Source organism: Gracilinanus agilis, chromosome 3 (genome assembly GCF_016433145.1).
Source record: "Gracilinanus agilis isolate LMUSP501 chromosome 3, AgileGrace, whole genome shotgun sequence".
In the NCBI taxonomy this organism is placed as follows: domain Eukaryota; kingdom Metazoa; phylum Chordata; class Mammalia; order Didelphimorphia; family Didelphidae; genus Gracilinanus; species Gracilinanus agilis.
In genome coordinates, this window is record NC_058132.1 from 134,636,862 (window position 1) to 134,662,639 (window position 25,778).

Genomic DNA, 25,778 nt, shown 5'->3' on the forward strand with positions numbered 1-25,778 from the left:
TATTCTTTAAGGAAACATAGCAGAATGGTACTTCTTTTCTAAATATCATTGAGACTATGGGGTCAGGGAAGGAATACAAAATACCTCCATCCCCTTAATCTCATTTACCAGGAATTTTTTTGTAGTATAAGACTTTTTATGACAACTAAACAATTAGGAAATAAGTATTTTCCTCAAGTCTCCCCTCCTTCTTTTTATCATGAGTAATGTAGTCAATGGTCTGGGCTGCTGTCACTGGGCTCCCTGCAGAGAACCATCTCCAAATGCAGAGTATATTCATCTTAGTAAGAACAGCTGTTTTGGTTAACAACTGTTTAAGAGACAGCTAAACAAACCTTGGAAAACTGTTTTGAAGACATCCCTTTAAAAGTAACCATAGCTTGGCTCAAACACTAGTTTAGATCACAGTGCAGGAGAATGCCATCCCACTCATCTCTGTGAATCTTGACCATTAATCCAAACCAAATCTTTTACCTCTGAGTAGCTGTATTGCTTTCACATTTGATTCTAATCATGTAAACCCATAGTAGTCGGTATAGAGATTCCAGTGCAACTCGGGCCATCTTGGGGTCTTTATTCTACAACAAAAATAAAGAAGTAAAATTCACACTTTAGCAATGAGGATACATATTAGTTTTCTTCTTTTTTTGGGGGGGGTTTGAAAAATATTATTTAATTTAGAATATTTTTCCATGGTTCCATGATTCATGTTCTTTCCCCCCTTCCTGTAGTCAATGAGCAATTCCACTGGGTTTTACATGTGTCATTGATCAAGACCTATGTCCATATTATTAATATTTGCATTAAGGTGATCATTTAGAGTCTATGTCCCCAATCATATCCCCATCAACCCATGTGATCAAGCAATTGTTTTTCTTCTGTGTTTCTACTCCCACAGTTCTTTCTCTGGAAGTGGATAGCGTTCTTTTTCAGAATCCCTCAGAATTGTCCTGGATCATTGCATTGCTGCTAGTGGAGAAGTCCATTACATTCGATTGTACCACAGTGTATCAGTCTCTGTGTATAAAGTTCTCTTGGTTTTGCTCCTTCCACTCTGCATCGATTCCTGGAAGTTGTTCCAGTTCACATGGGATTCCTCCAGTTCATTATTCCTTTCAGCACAATACTATTCTATCACTAACAGATACCACAATTTGTTCAGCCATTCCCCAATTAAAGGGCATCCCCTCATTTTCCAAATTTTTGCCACCACAAAGAACTTAGCTATAAATATTTTTGTACAAGTTTTTTTCCTTATGATCTCTTTGGGGTATAAACCAGCAGTGGTATGGCTGGATCAAAAGGCAAACAGTCTTTTCAAGCCTTTTGGGCATAGTTCCAAATTGCCATCCAGAATGGCTGGATCATACATATTAGTTTTCTAAGGAATTCTGGTCCTAGAGAATCTAGTGTGGCCCCAGAGCATATTCACCTGGGAATTGTGGGGGAGTGGTCAGATCCTTGACCCTAAGGGCAAGGCAGTGCCTGAATATTATATATGTGTGTGTAGAAGGAATTGAAAGCACTTTCCAAGAATATTGACTCCCCCTCCCCCTCCCAAATCTAGGTATGGACAAAGTATACAATCCAGGAAAAAAAAAGTCAGAGAGTTTTGCCCTACTCTATTTTCATTAGCCTATGTATAACTCATAATATGAAGGGTAGATTCAACCTACCCTTTCTAATCTTTCTTACTCAATTTATAATGTCTTTGTTGCCTAGATCCATATTCTTTTCCTTTTGTCAATGTACACAACCTTTTCCTATTCTTTTATCCCTTCAATTTTGTCTTTGACTTAGCACAGTCTGTCTCATTTTCCCTACTTTAGCCATTCAATTAACTTGCTGTTCTTTCTTTAGCTATTTTCCCTCTTAGCTGAATTAATTGGGAACATACTAATTCAGAATTTGTGACAGCTGTGGAGCAGATTTGGCCAAAGTTTATCTTTGCACTATCACTGAATTGAAAGACGGAAATAAGGTTTGCAAGGGGAAGTAGGTAATTTAAGAAAACTAAATTTTCAAGCCCTCTTAAATAACTTTTGAAGCCTGCATTTACATATAAAAAGGAATTGTTATCTATTTATTAAAGAAGGTCTGATATGGACTATCACTTGGCAACTTTGTTAATGATACTATATATTCTTGACACTACTAATGTTGCAGTTCTTGAAAAATATGCTATAATTCAATCTTTTCATTAGTTCAGACTGGATATTTTCCAATAACTACAGCTAATGAATTATAAATAATAATGACAATTACTCCTATTTGTTTAGCATCTTATGCTTTTAAGTGCTTTCACACCCGAATAAATACTGACTCCATCCAGAATACTATGTTAAGTGCCAAGATGGATCCCAAGGGAATAAGACACCAACACTAGAAACTGAATCTATAATATGCAACATTATATTAAAAACCAAAAGGTATCCAAAAGGAAAGATGTTGCTGACTTGGGGGTAGTATAAATAGATAAAAGCTGCAATGAGCTGGATTTTAAAGGAGAGAGGAGAGAAGTTTGATAGATGAAAAAAGGGAAGGTGAGAATTACTGAATTTGAACTGGATTGACTATATTAAAAGACAGAGTCAAGAGAGCTCATAGTATGTACTGGGTACAAAGAACAGTCTCTAGCTGTTGTTCCTCATGACCAGAACTCTCTCCCTTCTCATCTCTAGTACCTCCTATCTTCTCTGGCTTTCTTTAATCTTGGTGGGAGTTCCATCTTCTACAAGACAGCTATCTCAGTCCTCTTTAATCTTTATTTTTTTTATTTTTTTAAATTAAGATTTTACTTTCCCAATTATACGTAATATCAATTTTCAACATATGTTTTCCAAAATTATCAGATCCAAACCGTCTCTTCCCTTCCCTTCCCTTCCTTCCTCTCAGAGATGCTAAGCAATTTGATCTGGGCCATACATATATTATCATGCAAAACACACTTCCATATTGGTCATTGTTTTAAGAGCACACGCATGCAAATACAAAACCCCAAAATAAAACCATAAATATACTGAAGTGAAAGAGAGTATGCTTTGATCCACATCTATCCAACTAAACATTTCTTCCACCATAAGTCTTTCAGGATTGTCCCAGGTCACTGCATTGCTGAGAGTAGCCAAGTTTTCACAGTTGATCATACAATATTAATGTTATCGTGTACAATGCTCTTCTGGTTTGCTTATTTCACTCTGCATCAGTTCATGCAGATCTTTCCAGCTTTTTCTGAAAATACCGTGCTTACCATTTCTCATAGTACAATAAGTCCTCCATCTTAATGCCTTTCCTCTGAAACTATGACCAAGTTTTCCTGTGTATATCTTTATGGTAATATCTGTTTGCATGTTGTTTCCCTGATGGCTTCCCTGACTCAGGCCAACTAGGTGGCAAAATGTATAGGCTGCTAGGCCAGTGGTCAAGATAACCTGAGATTAAATCCAGGCTCAGATACCTACTAGCTGTGTGACATGGGCAGGCCATTTAATTTTGGTTACTGGTGAGAAATAGAATAAGTCACCAGTTCTTTCAGTCTTGCTCTTGAATTGATTTGTATAGTAACCGAGGACATTTGAGGAGATAGAAAAGAATCTCCCTACTAGGGCCATTGTCTAAGTCCATTTTTTTAACTACAAAATGAGAATAATGATAGTACCTACATCTCAAGGTTGTTGTGGGGAGCAAATAAGATGATTTTTGTAAAGTGTTTAGCACAGTTCTTGGCACATAGTAGGTGTTTAATAAATTCTTCCTTTCCTTTCTTCCTTCCCACCCTCTTTTCCTTCTTTATGTTCTCTTTCTCCTTTTTCATTTAAATGTGAGCTCCTAAAGAACAGTGATTTTTTTTTGGCTTTTTTGTATTCCTAACTCTTAGTATAGTGCCTAGCACATAGTAGGCCCTTAATAAATACTAGCTGACTTTCTGACTCACAAATCCCTGTTGATATATTTACCAGGCTAATCAGAGGACATATTATTGTCAAGTAAAATATATCTAATCAAATACTATGGCAAGAAAGGTTTTCCCCACAGACACAGATGTATAGTCTCCCATAAATTATCTTACCACAATCTTGAGAAACCCTTTGACATTTTTAATACTATTTCCTGATCTCCTTTTCTCCTCTTTGCACTTATGGTTCCTCAGGCTAAACTCTTCTTTGCGTTATGGACTAACCTTCCTTCAACTGCTATCATAAGTCTGTGTTATTGTCCTGGGTCTTCTCCATATTATCCCAGGGATTCCAGTAAGCAAAAATGCAGTGTCCCTAGTATAGGGAAATTCTTTCCTACCTCCTTAAATACCCTTGGTTTCTATATGAATCAATTCAAGAGCAAGATTGAAAGAGCTGGTGACTTGTTCTATTTCTCACCAGTAACCAAAATTGATATTCTTCTTGCATCCATTTTACTTATAACCTCTCTTTCTCCTCCATTTCTTTTTGATAACATCACTTCAATTTATTAATAATTTCCATGTCCCAATGTCTTTGTTTTGCAAGATATCTGTGCCAAAATTTGAAATCTTCACTAAAATTACCTTGAAGGAATTCAGAAAAATGCATGTCTGAATATTGGAGAGATGGGGTTTCTATGGACAATAATCCTTAATTTTTAGATCACTAAGTACTCATCATTGATCCATTTCATGAGAACTATTTCATTGGAATTCATAAAACCACTTGCAAGTACTTATTTCTGCTTCCATTTTGACAAATGTCAACAGAAGGAAGGAATAAGAAATTATTTCAGGGACAGAAAAAGTGTTGATGTCAAATCAGAATGACTGCAAAATCTGGGAAACTAATTTGAAATACTGAAGACTATATTATTTCAGGACATTAAAAAACATAAATTATAAAAATAAAAAATGTTTTAATATTTGTTTATATGTTATGTTGTCCTAAATGCAGTATGTAACCTTTTCATTCCACAGTTTACCCACTGGTAAAATCCATTCACTCATTTATTTATTCATCAACCTGTTATATTAGTATATGGATACATCAAAGCACAATGTGCAAATGGCAACAATAATCACAACACTAAAATGTATATTAAGGGAGAAAGAACAGACCATAGTCTGCACACTTTTTTTTTTTTTTTTTTAGGTAAACAGGGTGAAGTGAGTTGCCCAAGGTCACACAGCTAGGAAGTCGGCAATACTTTCTGGAAATTCCAGCCTAATGGAAATTTGCTGGACTAGAAATGAGTAGATTTTGATTAAAGCCCTGACACCAACCATTAATCAAAGGAAATAATTCCCAAATCCTATGCCTTAGTTTCCTTAACTCTAAAAAATGAAAAAGTCCTCTACTAGTCCACAAAAGTAGTTAGAGAACAAGGACTTCAATGTGTCTGATTTCACTCAAATAGGGACTCCTTCCAAAGGTGAATATTTTAATCCATCCATGTCTTTTTCTCCCATATGCCTCTTGCCCATGCCCTACCATACATTCTCCACAAGGAGTTTGACCAAAGTGTTGGGATGCTTCTAAACACTGTGTGGAGACCAATGGAAAACATGGGTTGTCAATCAGCTATCTCTTGCTCTTACTACATGATCAGACTTTTTTCTCTTTTGGTGATACATTTCCCCAGACCATGTACATGTCTTTGGATATCCTTTATGCTCCTAATCTTGAAGCATTTCTCATTGGTAGTATGTGGTAGTTTGTTCATATCCACCATAATGCACCTGTCCATTATCCCCTGCATGTCCTTTCAACATTATTTTTAAAAATTGATGATAATGATGATAGCTAACACTTATATAGTTCTTATTTTGTATGCCAAGCACTATGCTAAGTGCTCTACAAATATTATCTCCTTTGATCCTCACAACAACCCTGGAAAGTAGATGCTATTATTATCCCCATTTCATAGGTGAGAAAAATGAGGCAAACAAAGGTTAAGTGATGGATCAAAGAAATGAGACTAGATTTGAACTGAGGATTTCCTGACCATAGGTCCAGTATTCTGCTTTGTTTCTCTTTGACAGAAATGCTTGAGGAACAAAAGGAAACTGTGTGAAAATCTGGGAGAAACTTTAAAATAAAACTTATTATTTACACTATCATCAGTGGGGTGATGAGAGACTGTTAATCAGTCAATGTAAGCCATCGCTATTATTGGAGAAATAACCCAAAATAGATGCCTTATTTACAGATGCCAACTTCCTCTTTGTGCATATGAGGAGCAGCACATTCAAGTTATTGTACCTATTTATCTTGCCATTTAGGAGGAGGGGTGAAAGATTTCTTATCCAAGAGACTTAAAAAAATACCACTGCTCGATGAGAAAAGTTAATATTAATTTCTCTAGTTTCATGGTGATATAACAAACTTCCCCAATTCCTTGGATTGTGAAAGAAAGGCATTCAGCAGTGCCCAATGCAGTGTCAGGGTGGACACTTCATAAATACATGAATTCTGAAGTGGAAGGAATTACCCAGACCCTTCCCTCCTCTTTTAGAATGTGTCATAGTATGTATGGCAGACTGCTTCATTCACTATGGTTTTCACAATCTATGACCTGTTCAACTCAGAGGTAGAAAGTAAAGAAGAAAACTAATGAAACTGGTGAATAACTGCTCAGAAGTCCTATTAGCTACCTGCTCCTTCAAGATGATATTCTGTATTTCTCATTACTTTATAGGGAGTATTCGCACTGCTTGAAGATTGGTTAAAATAATTAAGTGTTAATATTCAAGACTGAGTTTGTCCTGTAATAGCAGTCTGCTGTTGGCAGAAAAATTCTGAGGATAAACTAAGGCATTGATAGGAAATTAATGTGCAGGCTGAGATCTGCAGTTTACTTTGAAAGCTAGAGATCTTTATGTCAGGGCACGCTTCTATGCTGCTTGCTACATGTCAACCTAACACCTAGGTGCCTTGGCCACACTGAATAAACCAAAGATGAGTGCCAAAGTCAAACTCTCTGAATCCTAACACTGTGTATATTGTTTTGTGGACGCTAAAGTCAATGATTACTCAGGAGGGTGGAGGGCAGCGAAGAATGGGGTGGGTTTGGTGGTGCCTTAAGAAATGCTATCATTTGGGTTCCAAATTCTATAAATCATGAAGCCAATCAGGAAAAAAAACACCCTTCCAAGGCTTCTTTTTATTTTCATTTTTTTTTGGCCAGCTATTCCATCCTTGCTGAGGATTTACTGATTTACAAGGAGTTATGGAAATTTTTTCTACATTCATAACTACTTTTAAGATAGCCTTTTTAAAAATTTTTCTGTTGGTTTCTGGGATATTTGTTTCTATGTTTTTTAGCTTTGTTATTAGTGAATTATTTAAGTTTATTCCTTTTTTCCTTTAACTTTTCTCAAACTATCTCCTTTAAGGTTCAAGGGGTGCCAGAAACACTCCAACATATGTTGGTTTCTCCTTTAATACCCAAATTCTTAATCTTGCCAGTATCACTCATCATCTTCTCATGCAATTGTATACTGCCATACTGTTATCTGTTAGTCTCCCCAGTGGGACTGTGAGCTCCTTGAGGGCAGGTACCAGATCTTATATACCTTTTTATACCCACCAGAGTGACTAGCACTATTCTGAACAAAAAGGAGATGCTTAATAATTTTTCTGAAAAGCAAAATGATACAAAACCCAAAACTTCTGCAATTGTTTTCTGAGATTTGGATTTTGATTGCCCTATAAACCCTTCATGCTCATCCCTTCTCTGTCTTCATCTTTCCAGAGAGGAGTTTTAAATATTTTTCTTTTCTTTTTATATGAAATCTTTTTCATCCTTTTGAGTGATTCAGTTGTTTTCCTTTGAACTTTTCTAATTTCATTGGATTGTTTTGTAAGTGCAGTGATCAAAACACTTTGTAGTTCAGGTCTGGGAACAAGCTGGCTTACTGGTTAAAGTGATGCTTTTCTAGTTCCTGAACTGTCCTTGATAATATTCAGGATGATCAAGTATTTTTGGCCACAGATATAAGCTGAGCTGATAGAACTTGATTTGAATTTTTACAATAATTTAAAAAATAACTACAACATTAAAATGGTGCTTAACAGCATAACATATTCCCCATACTCCATAAATAACCTCTAAGTGAATTCAAGAAGTCTTTTCCAATCCTACCTTTTATTTTTTCTATTAAGCAAAACTATCGCTTTCTGTTTGTGTATAAAAAGAAATTGGAAAGGGAAATCGTTTAAGTGGGAAAGATAAATGGGTAACTGAAGAAAGGAGAGACTAATCAAACAATTAATCAAACATTTGTAAACCACCTAGTATAAGCCAACACTAATAAAATAAATCCTCATCTGACAACTCATTATTATTTTTTAAACCCTTACCTTCTCTCTTAGAGTCAATACTAAGTAGTGGATCTAAGGCAGAAGAACAGTAAGGGCTAGGCAATGGCTAAGCTGTTGGCCAAGTTAATGGTTAAGTGACCTGCCCAGGGTCACACAGCTAGGTCTGAAACCAGATTTGAACCTATGATCTCCTGTGTGTTCTATCCATATGGTTACCTAGCTGCTTCCATCCTACAACTTACAACTGTGCTGAAAGTAGATAAAACAAATTCCACAGGAATCAGATATTTGAAAGTGGTGACAATATAATGCTTGACAGTCTGGGAAGATCTTTTATTAACATGAACACTCAGAAGTTTGGTTCTTTGACTATCTCGAGGTCTCACAGCGAGTTGGTAAAAAATGAATGACATTCACCTTGGAGTTCACAGCTAGCCTTTTATATCAATTCATAGTTAAAAGTTTTTAAAGACAATTTTTCTAACATAATCTGGGCTATAATCATAGCAAGTGCCAAAACAGCATAATTAATCTTAACCACTCTGTGAAAATTATAGTGTCTTAAAGCAACCACAGGAGCATGTACAAACATATCCATGTGACTTAAAACCAACTAAATAGGCTGAAATTCAAAAATTCTAGGAAAACTGATCTCTATCTCTAGTTAAGAGAGTCAACAGCACCTTTGGAAAATCAAAGTTTGTGTATTACTTAGAATGACAAATACATCATGATGACACTGATGTTGGCTGTTATTTTCATTTAATCAGGAATAATAGCAAACATTTATATAAGGCTTTAAGATTTGCAAAATAATTTACAAATATTTTCTCATTTGGTCCTCCCAACAACCCCGAGAGGTCAGTGCTATGATGATCCTCATTTTATTGATGAGAAACTGACGCATATATAGGTTAAGTGATTTGACCAGGGACAGAAAGTTAATAAATGTCTGAGGCTGAATTTGAATTCAGGTATTTCGTTTCCAGGCCCAGAACTTGATCAACTATGCTATCTAATTGCCACTACGAGTATAATAATGTCATTTTTAATTTTAAGATCATTTTAGAGCCTCAAATTTTAAAATCAAAATTTGAAGTTAATCGTTATAATTAGTTTTTAAATATGATGTACCAGAAACTTTGGAATCACCTTGGATTTTTCAGTCTCCCTAATCCTCTACCTCTAATCTGGCACCAAGTCCTAGAATTTCTTCCTGGAATTTCTTTCAGGCCTAGGAGATTCTCAATAGCTATGTCTAATTGCCTGAATTAGAATATAGCCAGGAAAATAAATTGGAAATATCTTCAAAGAATCACACATAACAGTGAACAGGAAGGAATTGTTAAGCTCCCTTGGCTAATACTCAGAAAATACAGAACTCTAATTATGAACAGAAGAACATTTTCCTAGGCTCCAACTAATCATATTTAAAATAATCACATTAAAGAAGGAGTCATAATTTCTCTGAAGCGCCCTAGGACTGACAGAACTACATGCCATACAGACAGACATCAAATGGGACTTTTTATACTTTGCTCACAAGACTTTTTGGTCCATAGGATGCTTTCTATGATTCTTACTTAAACATCCTAATGTTATGCTCTTTGATCAAGTAGCACTAATAACATTTGAAATAGTCACTGTTATCACAGAAACTAACATCACTTAGTAATGCTTTTCAGTTTGGAAGGACAAAGACTGACAGGGATCGAGTCTAAGGTTAAAATCAGTACAGAATAGCAGAACTAAAAGATAACCCTTTAAAGGGAAAGAGGAGGTTTTAGTAAAAATAAAAGGAATTCTACTTCACATGGCCTTTTGGGGAATTATGTAACTCTACAATTAAAAAATAGTAGTATCCTCCAAAAACATAAATAGGTCCAGGTTCAGAAAAAAATGATAGGAGAAACATGCAAAAGTGAAAATACGGATGACTTGTGAATATCAATGTTTGAAGGGTGACGATTCCCTCTCGAATAATGTCTCAATATCACTATTAAAAAAAAGAATCTTCAAAACTGGTAGAACCCAATGTGGGGAGGTGGGAATAGAGTTTACCCCTGTGATGTCATTTCTACAGTTCCCTCCCGTGTGAGGGAGCTCAACAGGCTTGATGAGCTCTTATATTCACTAGTATTAAGTGATTATTATACTTTTCTAGACATACAATTGAACATCTCTGGCTTTCTGGATCACTTGAGCATCAGTAAAGGTTCAGACCTCATCCTGTGGCAGTCTGAATGTTGAAAATCATTTTGTACAAACGATATAAATTTCTTTGTACGACAATGTGGCTAGATAACTGAAAGTATAGTCTGGCTTTGTGATTTTATTAGATCTTATGTAGGTGTAGAAGTTCCTTCCACCTTTGCAGGTGGGCAATTCTTCTGTAACTTACAGTGTTAGAGGGTTTCCTGGGGGCATTGAAGGGCTAAGTGACTTGTCTAGGATCACACTGCCAATATGCACCATAGGAAGAGCTCAAGATGATAAACAGCTCTCTAAATGGGACACGAAGATTTGCTCTCATTTACTTTGCCAGGCTTTCTCTGAGACAGAAAGTTACCAAGTCTAAGTTCAAGGAAAACTCTAATTTCACATAGATGCATATAATCCCTACCCTGATTTCACAAAATAAATATCATCTTTGGCTTTAATGGATAGGTGGAGAAAGCACTGAGTCTGAAAGACCCAAGTTCAAATTTGGGCTTAGATATTTACTGTGTGCCCATCCGTTAAGCCTTTGTCTGCCTTTGTTTCTTCAATTGTAAACAGGAGACGATAATGGCACCTACCTCACAGGGTTGTTGTGAGGTTCAAAATGAAGTCATATTTGCAAGGTGCTTAATGTAATATAATGCCTAGCACTTAGGAGGTGCTATATAAATACTGACTTCTCTCCCTTCTCTTCCCTGTCCTTCCCATCTCCTTCCTTTCTTCTTTTCTTCCCTGCTCTTCATTGTCCTTCCTTTTCTTGGTTTTCCCTTCCTTTCCTTCTCTTGGCTGGAGAATGGTGCCCTTGAAGCCCAGACTGTCAGACTAGATCTTGCTATGTTCTCTGGTCACACTGGCATCATTACCTCCAAGCACTTATCCCATTAACATAGGTCACTGGTTACCAGAAAAACCACCCCTTCCTCATCACCAGGAGAAAAGACAATTTAAAGCACATATCACTATGTTTCAGTAATGAGTATAATTTTCATATGCAAAAGGATGTGCCTGTATGCCCATGACATATTTCCTTTTTACTACTGAATGCTTCTGAAAGCAGTTCTTAGGCTTTTATATTACAATTGTTGTGCCTTTTAAAAACCTTTACCTTCTGTCTTAGAATTGATATTAAGTATTGGTTCCAAGGCAGAAGGGAGGTTTTCATGATAGAAAGATTCCAGAATAATTTTTCCCCAACAACAGAAAATCTGAAATGCTTTAGGAAAAGCAGTCTACTCCCTGGACACTCTCTCCTTCTGGACACTAGCCTTGCCTTCAGCCCAGCCCCTGTAGCCATCATATAAAGAATCAACTTTTGCAGGGATGCAACTTGGGGACTGCTTCAATAGGGGCTGTATGCAGCTTTTTCCTCCTCAGCAAACACAGCTACTTAAGATTGGGAAAAGAAAGTTCTTACCACTAAAGTCTTTGGCACTAGCAAATGGTTCAATATTAGAAATGGACATGGTCTTCTCAGTGGAGATAAAATTAAAGAAGATGCCTTACTATCTCCTTTGCTCCTGCATCACAAAGACCATGAGACCTTTCTAGTAGATTTGTAGCTGAAACTTCCTATACCTATTGTCTTCCCCCATTTAGAGAGGGAACTTCTTGAGAATTGGGTCCTGCTTAGTTTTTCTATTTGTATTTCAGTGCTCAGCACATAGAATGCATTTAATATATTCTTTTTCATTCATTCAAAAATTATTCAGGTATACCGTCAGAAATGATTACACTAGAACCTCATCTCTGAAACATAAGTTAGTTTGAAAAAAAGTGTTTTTTTCCCTGGGTTATAATACATATATAATGCATGAATATGCAAAACATATTCCTATATTATTTATTTTTATAAGAGAATAATCTTATAAAACCCAAACCCCATATCATATACCCAAATAAACACGTGATAAATCATGTTTTCATCTGCATTTCTATTCCAACAGTTCTTTCTCTGGGGATGGATTGCATTCTTTTTCACAGGTCCCTCAGAATTGTCCTGGATCACTGTATAGCTGTTCGTAACAAAGTCTATCACATTTGATCATTCTCCAATATTGCTGTTACTGTGTATTAAAAAAGTTATTTTTTAAAAAATGAAATACTAACTTTAAGATTGGACAAGCAGTTGTTGAGAAAAACATGCCATCTGTTTAGGAAGAATTGCTTCTGACTGACACACAGCAGGCACGTCACCAGAGGGTACAAAGCCTAATGAGGAAGAAAAAGAAGACATTATAAGATTATTTACATTTCAAAAAACCAGGTAATCAAGATGCCCTAGAACTTTTAAATAATCTTCTTTCCTGTGGCTAGGGTAAGCCAAAATAAACAAGTTATTGCATATGAGAATGTAAAAAGAAATGTTCCTCCTGAGTTATTATGGAAATGAATGCAATCTGGCATTTCCACTAAAGGAAATGAAGAAATTTCATAATTAAATTATAAAAGACATATGAAAAATAATTGTAGAAAAAGTCAGAATCTGAACATAGGCAGCTGGGGGTGAGGGAGAGGAATTCTGAAAAGTCACTTAACTACTGTTTGCCTTGGTTCCCTCATCTGTAAAATGCAGATAATAAGGTTGTTATGAAAATAAAATAGTATCGTAAAACACTTTGAAAACAATAAGGTGGTGTTTGACTCTTAGGCTTTTTTTATCTCTTATTATAAGACAAGCCTATATACATGTGTTCCTTCCAAATTGTAAAGTTTAGGGATATCTGGGAATCTGGAAAATCCACATAAAATTATTTGGCCCTCCCTTTTCACACCAGAGGTGAAATCTGAATTTTTTCTTTTTTTAAAAAATGGGGTATTTACAGTACTTTATTGTAAAATTATGGGTAAAGTATTTGGTCATTTGCCATATGTAGGTCAATGTTGAGTAAAATGCTATCTGAAAATACTGTAAAAAATACAAAATTAATATGAAAAAAATTTTAAATAGAACAAATTTGAGGAGAATAACACTGAACGTATTGTACAGGTAATAAGATATATAACAGTATACACATTTTATGCATTTATGAATTACTAAACTTTTTAAGGTACCACTACATTTCTAGTCTTTGTGTATCATCTGCTGGCTTTCATGTTCTTTTCACAAATTTTTTACTTATTTTAACTTGAAAAAAGAAATTGTGTATAATTATGATATTAAAAGATAAAATATGCTGATTTTAAATGAACTACACACAAATTTTATGCATTTCTGACCTGTGATATAATGAAACTGCAATGGGGAAAGTTGAGATGTGGAAGGGATACCTGTTTATTGAAAATTGCATTCTTAATATTTCAGTAAATCTATTGCCTATTATACACCATAATAGGTGCTTAATAAATGTTTATTGATTTTCATTTTCCTTCATTTCACCTCAAAGCCTCTTTCCTAAGTAGCACCATGTATCTAGACTGTCCTTCTTCCATCAATTATTAGTGGGTTTACTTTTCTTATATGGGCTAATGAATATGAATTTATAAGTTTAATCCCTAACACAAAAAAAGTTAGCTTCTTTCTGTTTAATAGTCAATGAGTAATAATTCTAATTCTGGCTAGTAATCTTAAGAATGCCTAGAATCTACTCCATGGAGACCAACAAGACAATGCAGCTCGTCCCATTAAGCCACATCGCCTATCTACGAATGGTAGGTTATCTTAATATATTAACAATAGCAAAATAATTACATCTCTAATCTCTTAGACTGTAGGTTTCTAGAGGGCAGGCAATGACACTTATCAGGTTCTTTTGAACAGAGTCTAGTACAATGCCATGTATAGTTGGGTATTTAATGAATACTTTTTTGATGATGAAGATGGTAGTTTATACAGAATGAAATTGTACAACTTATATAGAATTATATTGTCGTCACTGAATAGTTTCAGTCATGTCGACTCTTCATGACTCGATTTTTTTGTTGCTGGTTTTTTTTCTGGCAAAGATACTGGAGAAGTTTGCTATTTTCTTCTCTAACAGGACTATATAATGGACTAAATTATATTAAAACTAAAACCATATTCTCCAAGTAATGGAGCATTAAAATATTTAAATACCTATAGCAAAAATAATGGTTTATCTAACAATATATAAACCTAATTCAGACTTTAAAATAATTTTTAAGATTGAATTTTGAAAAAAGAAAGCCATGTACTACTCTCCCAAACCACAGAAAAATAAAGTATGCATGCAACCTTGTTTATAAAAAGTAGTTACTGGCCCATTTCCCCAGAAACATCTGCTAGAATTCACTTGGTTTCTGTCTTGAATGTAGGTGTGTGTGTGTATTTTTCTGCATGCAAACTTACCATAATTAAGCAAGTTTCCCCAAAGGAATGCTGTTTCATCAATAATCATGGCAAATGTTGCTACAAGAAGACTTTGCTTATATCAACATAAACAGAAGCAGTACTGTGCTTGTCCAGCACACATCTAGATACCCAGATCCCCTAGGGGAGATGCTGGCAGAAAGGTTAGTGGAAGGCCAAAGAATAAACAAAGGCCACTGTGGTCCCTATTTAAATGAATCAGATTGACTCTTACTATGATACAAAATAAATTAAGGTCAACAGAAATGAAAAAAAGGGATATATTATTTGAAATGAGAGGAAAACATGTCCCTATAGGATGCACTATGAAAGATCACTTAATATTCCACTAACTTGGCTTTTGAACAATTCTACACTGTCATTAGTCCATCAACCACACTACTACCAAAAATATAGCTGATGAAATTCTGTAAAGTTTCGAGAGGGATTCAGAATGAAGAAATGCTTAGTACCCAGAAGGGTAGAAGCCATTCCCAGTTTAAAAGGTTTCATTTGTTGCCATATATAACACATCTTTTTTTACAATCATTTTTAAAGCTTCATGTCTTTCACAAAAGGCAACTATCTGCCTCTCCATTCCCTCTCCATCTTATATGTCTTTTGCTTGTCAGAACAGAGAATGACTAGTTATAAATCTCGTATATTAGGAGGCTAAATGGTTTTTTAAAAGTTGAAGCTTTTAATCAACCAAAAGTTTTTTTAAAGTAAAATTTGACTTGGAACAAATCTCACATATCATAGTATCTTAAAATTATATTATGAGATCATTTTATTTAATCCCCTCATTGCAACCAAAAAAAATAATCAATGTAAATGCCTGTTTCTGAAATGTTAAATTAGACTTCATTGAACCATGATTCTACAGTCCATGGGACTCCTACCTATACAGATTTCTGTTGAGGAACATTAGTCTTGGATACCTTGGCTTTTTAATTTTTTCCTTGTTCATGGTTACTAACCAGGGAATGCTTCTTCCTTGAAGAAAGTTCGAGTGTTGTATCGTAAAGGCTTTCAACAAAATTTCTAAGGCAGGGGACATTCACTTCATTTTTAACAGCCTGAAAGAAAGATATGTACATATTAATATCATTAACCAAATGTTGACCTCCTTTTCAGGCACTGAGAAATTCATTGAAAGAAAAATGTAACTCACAGCTGCTACAGGGACGAGAATTTCAACAAATAACCCTGCCAACGCATGCTTGATATCTTTGTCTTTAACTTCCAGAAAATAATGTGCACACTCCTATGAATTAGAACAGAATAACAAAAAAATTAAGAATTGGAATGCAGACATGAAATAAACCTCAAGCATATTATAATTTAATCCAGTATTTGTGTTACCTATAAAAAGGATTATGTATAGAGATGATATTAAGATTTCATTCGTCCTGAAACTATTTATCTCAAAGTTTAAAAGAAAACTCATTCAACTTGCAAAGTCACCATAAACGGACAAAGTCAAAATTGCTCTTATTCTCATTTGACAGTGCTACCCAGTTTATCGTTTCTTTTTCTTCCTACTTTAGCCTTATATGTTAAAAATAACAAACCATCTGCTGGCAACAGACACAGCCATAGTTCCTTTGCCAACACAGATACTTAGATTATTCAAACAAAATGGAATTTCATCTATAGGCAGAGATTATTATTTTTTGAGTCCTGTAGCCACATTACCTTTAGGCTTTGGGCACATGGATATTTAGTTATTCTCACTGACTGTTTTGTCTGTTCTGATGGTTCAAAGGACAAATTAAGGACAGTCCCTCAAACAAGTTTTCACTGGTCAGCAGGGTATGTCTATGGCAGATTTTTCGCAATCTGTGGTTCCTTTCTATGGTGCTAATCTCATGGTTAGATATTTGCAAGGATACTGTTTTCTGTCATCTAGATAGTTTAGTCAGACAACAAAACATATGGTTTTCATGAGGGATTGCTTTCATGGAAATAATATCCTAGTTATCCATATGTAATTTTATGGCAATCAAATGCTTTCATTCCCTGACTTCAGATTAACACTGGGACCATAATGAGAAAGGCCTCAATCTATCAATAATTTAATATTTCTGCCCGAGATATATGACCTTACCCTAAAAGATAGCTAGAAACTTTTTCTGATCCAAGACAGAGAGTGTAAAGATTCCCAGAAGTGTTGTAGTCTTTAAATATTTTTATATTATGTATTTATACCAATATTCTCACTCATAGGCTTAACCCAAGGTGTGGAGCCAAATTTATTCAATGCATGCATGAGTAATATTCTTCATTTGTGGCTGGGAAAACTCAAGTTTTCAACAGTTTTAGACCATCATTCAAAGTAAATCAGTAGTAGAACCTGATAAAACTCAGATTCCATTCTTTATATCTCATGTCTGTTTACTGTACTAAATTCCCATCACCAAGAACTTTTCTCAAGCAAACTAGGATAAACACCACTATCTATATTCATGCTTACACAGCTTAATAGAGGCTCTTTTAAATCATATGCTTATCAGCTACTCATTTATAGCATGAATGAAAACTATTTCTATCTGCTCATATTTGAAGTTCTCATGGATATACCCCAGGGGCATGTGAATATATTAATCATCATCAGACATAAAGAGTATCAAACTAGCTATATTCTGTCCAGATCACCCAGCAAAAATCTATATAGTAGAAGAAATCAACATATTTATTAAGGGCCTACTATGTGCCAGAAGGAACACACAAAAGGAAAAACCAGTCCCTGTTCTCCAGAAGCTCACAATCTAATGGGGGAGACAACAATGTACAAATAAGCAATATGCAGGATAAATTGTAGATGACCAAGAGAGGGAAGACATTTGAATTAAGATGAACTGGAAAAGATTTCCTGTAGAAGGTTATACTTTTAGTGGGTCTTGAAGGAACTCTGGGAAACCAGGTGACAGAAATGCAGAAGGAGAGAATTCTAGGTATGGAAATTAGCCAGTGAAAATGTGCAGAGTTGGGAGACTGAGGAAAAACCCAAATAACTAATGAAATGGGACCTCCCAGTTCTAACTCATCTTGTTCTAAAGTATGATATAAAAAACTCAATTCACACACCAACAAAGAAATTGTTTGAGAAAGGAGCCCTTTTGTGAGGCTCAGGTAGAGTTTAGGAGTCCCTTTGCATCTTGTTTCCCTCCCCACTAATACACACATTAGAAAGTCAAATCTTCCTTCCAAATTCCAGTATAAACAAAATGAGATGGAGTGAATTCTATTTCAATTCCATTTTAGCCTTATTGCCCAGACTCTCACCTGCATAAACTGAAGAGAAGCTTCAAAGTCCTCCACTGGATACATTTTAATACGAAAGAATTTCATACCCATTATTAAACTGATAATACTTTGAACCACATATGGGCTCTGCTCTTTATGCCGGAGTTCTTTTAGTTCTGCCATAAATTTTTTCTTCACAGCAGGGAACCTGAGGGTAAAAGACATGTGTTTGGTCAATTCCAGATAGGAAAATCACTTTACTACAGACCTCCCTCAGAAAGTGTCCACAGGAGAAAGAATCCAGGCAATAGGATGTTTTAAATTCAGTTTGAGGGTAATCTCCACCTTCAAGGAAAGGTCAGGATTTGGGGAAAGTTCCAATTTTCCTTTGGATTCTCGTGCACTATATTCCAGTTACTCAGTAGATAAATATGTATGTTATCTGGTTGGCCTTCCTTCCTTCCTTCCTTCCTTCCTTCCTTCCTTCCTTCCTTCCTTCCTTCCTTCCTTCCTTCCTTCCTTCCTTCCTTTCTTTCTTTCTTTCTTCTTTTTCTTTCCTCTTCCAGTGCATTCTATTTAATAAGTATTTTAAACCCTTACCTTATTTTTTTATTAAAAGATATTTTACTGTCCCAAATGCATATACTAACAATTTTCAACATACATTTTCCAAAATTATAAGATCCAAATGGTCTCCCTCTTTTCCCTCTCCCCTCTCAGAGATGGTAAGCAATTAGATCTGGATTATTCAGGTATTATCATGCAAAACATACTTCCATATTGATCACAATTGTAAGAAAATACTCATATAAGACCCAAACTTCAACATTATCTGGGCTCTTTCTAAATGCTAGACTTTGTTTATAGAGGTAGAGTTGAGTGTGTTATTAAGCCTTGTTTCGTTGAGTGAAGTTATTTCTATTTCGTGGCAGCTAGGTGGCATGGTGAACAGAGTGCTGAGCCTGGAGTCAGAAAGACTCATCTTCCTGAGTTCAAATCTGGCCTCAGATACTTCCTATCTGGGTTACTCTGGGCAAGTCACTTAACTCTGTTTGCCTCAGTTCCCTCATTTGTCATATGAACTGGAGAAAGAAAAGGGAAACCACCCTAGTATCTTTGTCAAGAGAAATAAGTGAACAATAAATTTCTATTATAGTCCTAAATCTCAAAGCACTGGAATTTCAGGGTTATACGAGTCAAAAGATTGCCATACTGGGCCAGACCCATGTGTTTTCATGATTGCTTCATTACTGTTGTATCTTGAAGTGGACTCTAAGTTCTTCCAAAAGAATAGAAGCTTCTGTAGGACAAAGAAGGCTTCATTTTGATCTTGGCATCCTTAGTGCCTAGAACAGCACCTGGCATATAGCAGGCACTCAGGAAATTCTCATTGATCAACTGATTACAGTATGCAGAGCATGCAAGGATATGAAGAATTTTGGTGTTTACTGTCAAACACTCACTATCTAAAATTCCAAAATTTGTATTTAAAAAAAAAATGTAATCTACTGATTGTTAAGGGATCTAGTTTCAAATTATAGGAAAAACTTGTAATTGGATTTCCATTATGAAATAACTATTATTCTGGAATACTAGAATTAGAGGGATTCCTGGGAGCTTTAATGAGGTAAGACATAGGACAAATTTACGTAAATTGTCCTAACTGGTAGCTGATATATGTAGTATGTATGTATGTATGTATGTATGTGTATATACACACACATCTTCAAAAAGGATATATTTCTAGATATTAGCTACATAATAGGAAACATCAGTTGCTTAAGCTACATTCCTAACCTATCAATTGATATCAGGGTAAAAGACAAATGTTTGAAATGATCCACAATAAAATTTCTTACTTATGTAACCTTTGTGAGCATATCCCAGAAAGGAGCATGACAGCTGGCTAAGCTGCATTTGGGAAATTGCCCAGGGTTCTGAAGAACTTCAAGGTTGGTCCAAGGTACAAAGGCTCATTTTTTTGGCAACACAAATGTCCAACTACCATGCTCAAATTGCTGCAAATCTTGTGACATTGTAATTTCTGAGGTAGCAATTCCTACCTTTATATATATGATATGAAACTCTTTAATGGCCTTGTTGAATCCTATGATCCCTTTGTTAGAATTCATATTTTTAAATGCATAAAATAAAATACCTAGGATTATAAAGGAAACTAATTATATTGAGTTTGAAAAAAGTTCATGGAAAGCCTTAAGAATCTTTGCTCTAAAGAATCATAATTTTAGGAAAGCTTGGCAGCTTTATTGAAGTCAAGTCTTCTGTTAACTAGTTGTGTCTATCTAGAATGTTCAGTCATGCTAAGAGCAGATCTCCCCATCCCCATCTGCAGAACAACCAAACATGTCCTCTGGGTTCTATTGGAGACCACCGGAAAGCCCTTGGGAGACAGATGTGCTAATGCGAGCATGTTCTGGGTGTTTGTGTTTACTATATGTTAGGAAATAAAATTATTTTGCTGAAGCTCAAAAAAATGTGTTTTGGGCACAGGGCATATTTCTGATAAGCAGCTAATAGCAAAAGAGTATCATCAAGGAAAAGTATGACTAGAAAAAGAGACTATCATCTATTAATAAAAATAATCACTAGCACTAATGCTTTAAGGTTGACTAAATGTTTTACATATGGCGTCTTACTTGATCTTCATAACAACCTTGGGATATAGGTTTTATTAATTACCCCTATTTTACAGTTGAGGAAACTGAGTCACACAGAAGTTAAATGACATATGCAAGGTCACTCAACTAAGTAAATGTTTGAGTCAGGATTCAAATTCTGGTCTATGCACTGTGCCATTTAGCTAGCTCATAGTTATTGAGAACATGGGTTAATTGAGGAATTTGTAAACTGGCTATTTGAATCTCAGAATATTTCCATGGAAGTAGTTTCACTTAGGTTCCGAAGCCAGTCCATAAAAAGATGCATAATGTGGCTGAAGCATACTGCAATATAACTGAACTATAGAACATAAGCACAATGGTGGTATATCTTTGGGGAAATGCATTCAGAGGGCTAACTTGGATGTCAGGAATATTCATTTGTACCCATGCAATGTATAAAGACCTAAAGGAAGATCTCAAGAATGTGGGGTGGGGGTGGGTGGGAAAGTGGTCCTCCCTGGAAGAGCTATAGATGTGAGTTACATTGGATAAGAAGGCAACGGAACAGCTGCAAACAGCACAAAAGGAGCAAATGCTCACATGGATAAAATCCCAGATTCATGGTATTTAGGAGAGTGAACGGTGCTTCTGTGCATCCTGATTCATTATCATTAATGGTCTCCATGGTTATATATGGATAAAACCCCCTGAAACTCTAGGATCGCAGAGAAATTAAAATGCATGCAATCCAAAAGGATAATGGAAAATCTCAGAGTAGGGGGTAAGGAAGTGGTGTGAGAAGTCATATTAAGACATCATTAAGGCACTGTATGATTGGAAAAGCAAATGGAGCAGTCACGTAGTGGGAATGGGATATAAGAGGTGAGTGGATTCAGTGTTCCCTTGGTACCCTTGAGCTATAAAAAGAACCGGGCTACTATAATAAGTTCCCAGGCTATTGGGTAGCTCCTTTATGGAGTGCTTATGGGAGACCATCACACCACACAGGATGAGAAGTTAAGAGAAGAGCCACCAGCTATACTGATGGAGAGCATTCACATTAATAAGAGTAGAGATTCATCAGAAAATGCTAGAATTCAAAATATATTGCAATGGGAATTAAGGTATTGAGTTACATAGTTTTGGGAGAAAAAAACTAAAAAAGCAGGTGCATGGAGAATGAATTAGCTATCTAGTGAAATATAATTTTTTATACTGACATGAAAGTTAACTTAATTTTTGCTTAAAGTGGATATGCTTCTGTTTTTAAAATTATGCTAATTTCTGAAGAGCAAGATCTGTAATACTTGTTATTCTAGGTTAAAAAAAAACCAGAAAACTGGACTTTGCTTTCATCAGTATCATGAGCTACTAATAAAGCTAACTTCTAAATGAGTTGTGACATAAAGCGTTAGAAATTGTCAGGATACTGAAAGGTTAATTGACTTGTCTAAGTTTGTAAAGCTAATATGTATTAGAGATCTTCCTGATTCAGTGACCACCTCTCTATGAAATATACCTTGCTGCTTCCGATTAGATTATAAGTAAAAACAAATTTAAACATCTTTTACTTTCTGTTGTCCCAATGGAGTGTGGAAACATCATTTTCACATATCTATGAAAAACTGATTCATGTGGAAATGGTTCACTTCCCAAGGTTTTCCCGAGGATCTATTTTATTCATGTTAGGAAATGTAAACCAAATTCAGTTTTCTGATGCCATTTTAAAACCAATCTGAAAAAAATAGCAAAAGATATTGCTTCTTTGAAATGTATAGCATGTACTTTCTAAGAATGCAAACTCTTAGGTTGTGAAATATCGATTAAGGGAATATTAAACAACAACCCACTTTTAAAACCAGAGAGTGCTAGTAATCTAAATTACGATTTAAATAGATTTGATGCAAATTCAAGTACACTCAGCTTTAAATCAAGTCTATCTTTACCTAATTTCAATGTAAATAGTTTTGAAAAGTATAAGCCACTCTCTGAATTTACTCAATGGTAATTTTTAAGGCAATATTATCATCATAAAGATGACAAGAATGGCTAATCTACAAACTAAATACATAATCCTTATTGTAACTATACTTAGAAGAAGAAAAAAAAGCCTCACAACACTCTAGAATCTCATGACTATGGAAATAATGATAAATGTATGAAGAAAATAACTTTACTTAAAAGAAAATGTATCTGTACCTCCCTGGTTATGCCTACTTATTTTTTCCAACAAATAAATGTGTTTTTCTAGAAAATTAGCAACAGAAAAACGAAACTGATCTTAGTAGAGAGAGTACTACTTCTTGAAAAGCTACTGGTTTAAGGGAGACTATGCTCATCTTTAATAAATATTAATTATTTGATCTCCTGAAAGCAATTTAAGTATGAGATTATGGGAAGGCAGAAATTTCCAAGAGGTGTTCAATTGACCAAAAAGACCTTAAAATATCTCCTACATGTGAACAATTCACATCACAACTAAAAGGCCTGGGTCAATGCTGGCACCATGGTAGACTAAAAGATTATAAATCTAGAGTTAGAAGAAACCTCAGAGGCACCAAGGCTAGATCCAGGGAAATTAAGTGACTAATTCTAAGCCATGCTGGTAGGGAGATTTAAATCCATGTCCTCTGACTCCAGAGCCACCATTCTTTCTATGTTAATATTATTATATTATAATTCTCTCTACTATAGCCTGCTTAGGGCTACCTGTAGCTATTGGCACAGATATAATTGATATGACATTCCTATTGCTATTAATTTGGCTTTCTGTTTTCTTAATTCATAGAATCATAGAGCTGGAATGGACCTTAAAGGTGCTACATTGGACAAAATTTTTTTCGACTTAAAGTCAGGAAGACATGCGTTCAAATCCTACTTCATAAATGTATTAACTATGTAACCCTAGACAAGCCACTTAACCTCTCTTTGCCTTAGTTCCCTAGAGAAGTTAACAGCAAATTGGCCCAGAATTTTTGCCAAGAAAACCTTAAAAATGGTATTTGTGTGATATGGTTCATGGGGTCACGAATAGTCAGAGGTGACTAAATAATTCAACAACAATTACAACAAAATGTGGATAATGATAGCATTTAACTCAGGTTGTTTTTAGAATCAAATGAGATAATCTATGTAATGTGCTCTGCAAATCTTAAATCACTCTATAAAATGCTAGCTATTAGTACAAACTATTACCATTTAATCCAAACTTTTCCTGCCATTACTGCTAAGAGTCTGATGTTTTGGTCTGTTTCTAGCTTAGTCTAGCTTGGCCCACACCCATAACCACTCTGAAAGCAAAATACCAGTGGGAAGCCTTTGTGCAGTAAGTGATACTTATGGTACATAGTCCATCAAAACAAAGAAAAATGGAAGTGGTTTCTTTAACTTTGCTACTTAACACCAAAAATGAATAAAATACAAAATTACACTGGGGCTTCTACAAAGAGTTTTGTGAAATTTAGGAATTGACTGATTAACAAAAAGAAAATAGCAACCTTTCATTTATCCAGCATTGGGGTAATAAATTATTCCAATGAACCCAATACTTTTCTAAATAACTGAACCATCAATGCTCTAAAAAATTGTAATCCATTTTAAACAAAGATTTTTCTAATATTTAATCTTATGTATATCCTGCCCTACTTCGACTAAACTTGATTTAATATTTCTTAATGTCTCTACGGTCATCATTATGAATATTGATTACACAAAGGTGGCATGATGGGGTGGGAAGAATGATTGGACTTTATATCTGGAAGAGAGGAAAGTTTCTTCCCAGTTCTACCGCTTGCTCACTTAGCTGGGTGACCCAAAACAACTGTCTTAATTTTTTTTTTTTAGAACTACATGAATTTAAGGATTATGGACTTAATGAATTTATTCTGATTGAGAAGAGACCATATTTTACTAGCTTCAGGCTATGAAGCAGTTATTGTTGCTAGATAAATGATCTCAGGAAAAATAAAGAGTTGTAAGTTCTACTAAATCAGATGAACAACATCTTCCAGACCTCTTTTCTCCTCTGACTTTGCAACTCACTACCAGTCTGGAATAGACCCCCCTCCCATCTGTAATAGTCTGATGGTTTCAAAGATCCCAGCTTTTGGGACAAAAAATCCACTATTTGACAAAAACTGCTGGGAAAATTGGAAAACAGTATGGGAGAGATTGGATTTAGATCAACATCTCACACCCTACACCAAGATAAATTCAGAATGGGTTAAATAATAATAATGACTTAAATATAAAGAAGGAAACTATAAGTAAATTAGGTGAACACAGATTAGTATACCTGTCATATATTTGGTAAAGGAAAGATTTCAAGACCAAGCAAGAATTAGAAAAACTTACAAAATGTAAAATAAATAATTTTGATTACGTTAAATTAAAAAGGGTTCGTACAAACAAAACCAATGCAACCAAAATTAGAAGGGAAGCAACAAATTGGGAAAAAATCTTTATAACAAAAACCTCTGACGAAGATCTAATTACTCAAATATTCAAGGAGCTAAATCAATTGTACAAAAAATCAAGCCATTCCCCAATTTATAAATGGGCAAGGGACACGAATAAGCAGTTTTCATATAAAGAAATAAAAACTATCAATAAGCACATGAAAAAGTGTTCTAAATCTCTTATAATTAGAGAAATGCAAATAAAAAAAAACTCCAAGGTACCACTTCATACCTAGCAGACTGGATAACATGACAGCAAAGGAAAGTAATAAGTAAATCTTGGAGGGGATGTAGGCAAAATAGGGACATTAATGCATTGCTGGTGAAGTTGTGAATTGATCCAACCATTCTGGAGGGCAATTTGGAACTATGCCAAGAGAGCACTAAAAGACTATTTGCCTTTTGATCCAGCCATACCACTGCTGGGTTTATACCCCAAAGAGATAATAAGGAAAAAAAAACTTGTACAAAAATATTTATAGCTACACTCTTTGTGGTGGCAAAAATTTGGAAAATAAGGGGATGCCCTTTGATTAGGAAATGGCTAAACAAATTGTGGTATCTATTGGTGATGGAATACTATTGTGCTGAAAAAAGGAATGATGAACTGGAGGAATTCCATGTGAACTGGAACGACCTC

At 35.1% G+C, this 25,778-nt stretch overlaps 1 protein-coding gene across 1 annotated transcript in view; it reads right to left on the reverse strand.

Annotated features, from left to right (window-relative positions):
• Positions 1-25,778, reverse strand: part of FRY (FRY microtubule binding protein) — a 322,040-nt gene that overhangs the window by 171,350 nt on the left and 124,912 nt on the right. The window contains exons 8-12 of the mRNA XM_044668276.1: positions 18,100-18,268; positions 15,986-16,078; positions 15,792-15,890; positions 12,612-12,713; positions 475-578 (exon numbers count right to left, since the gene is read on the reverse strand). Coding sequence (XP_044524211.1) covers positions 475-578; positions 12,612-12,713; positions 15,792-15,890; positions 15,986-16,078; positions 18,100-18,268 — 567 coding nt within the window. The remainder of the gene's footprint in view (positions 1-474; positions 579-12,611; positions 12,714-15,791; positions 15,891-15,985; positions 16,079-18,099; positions 18,269-25,778) is intronic.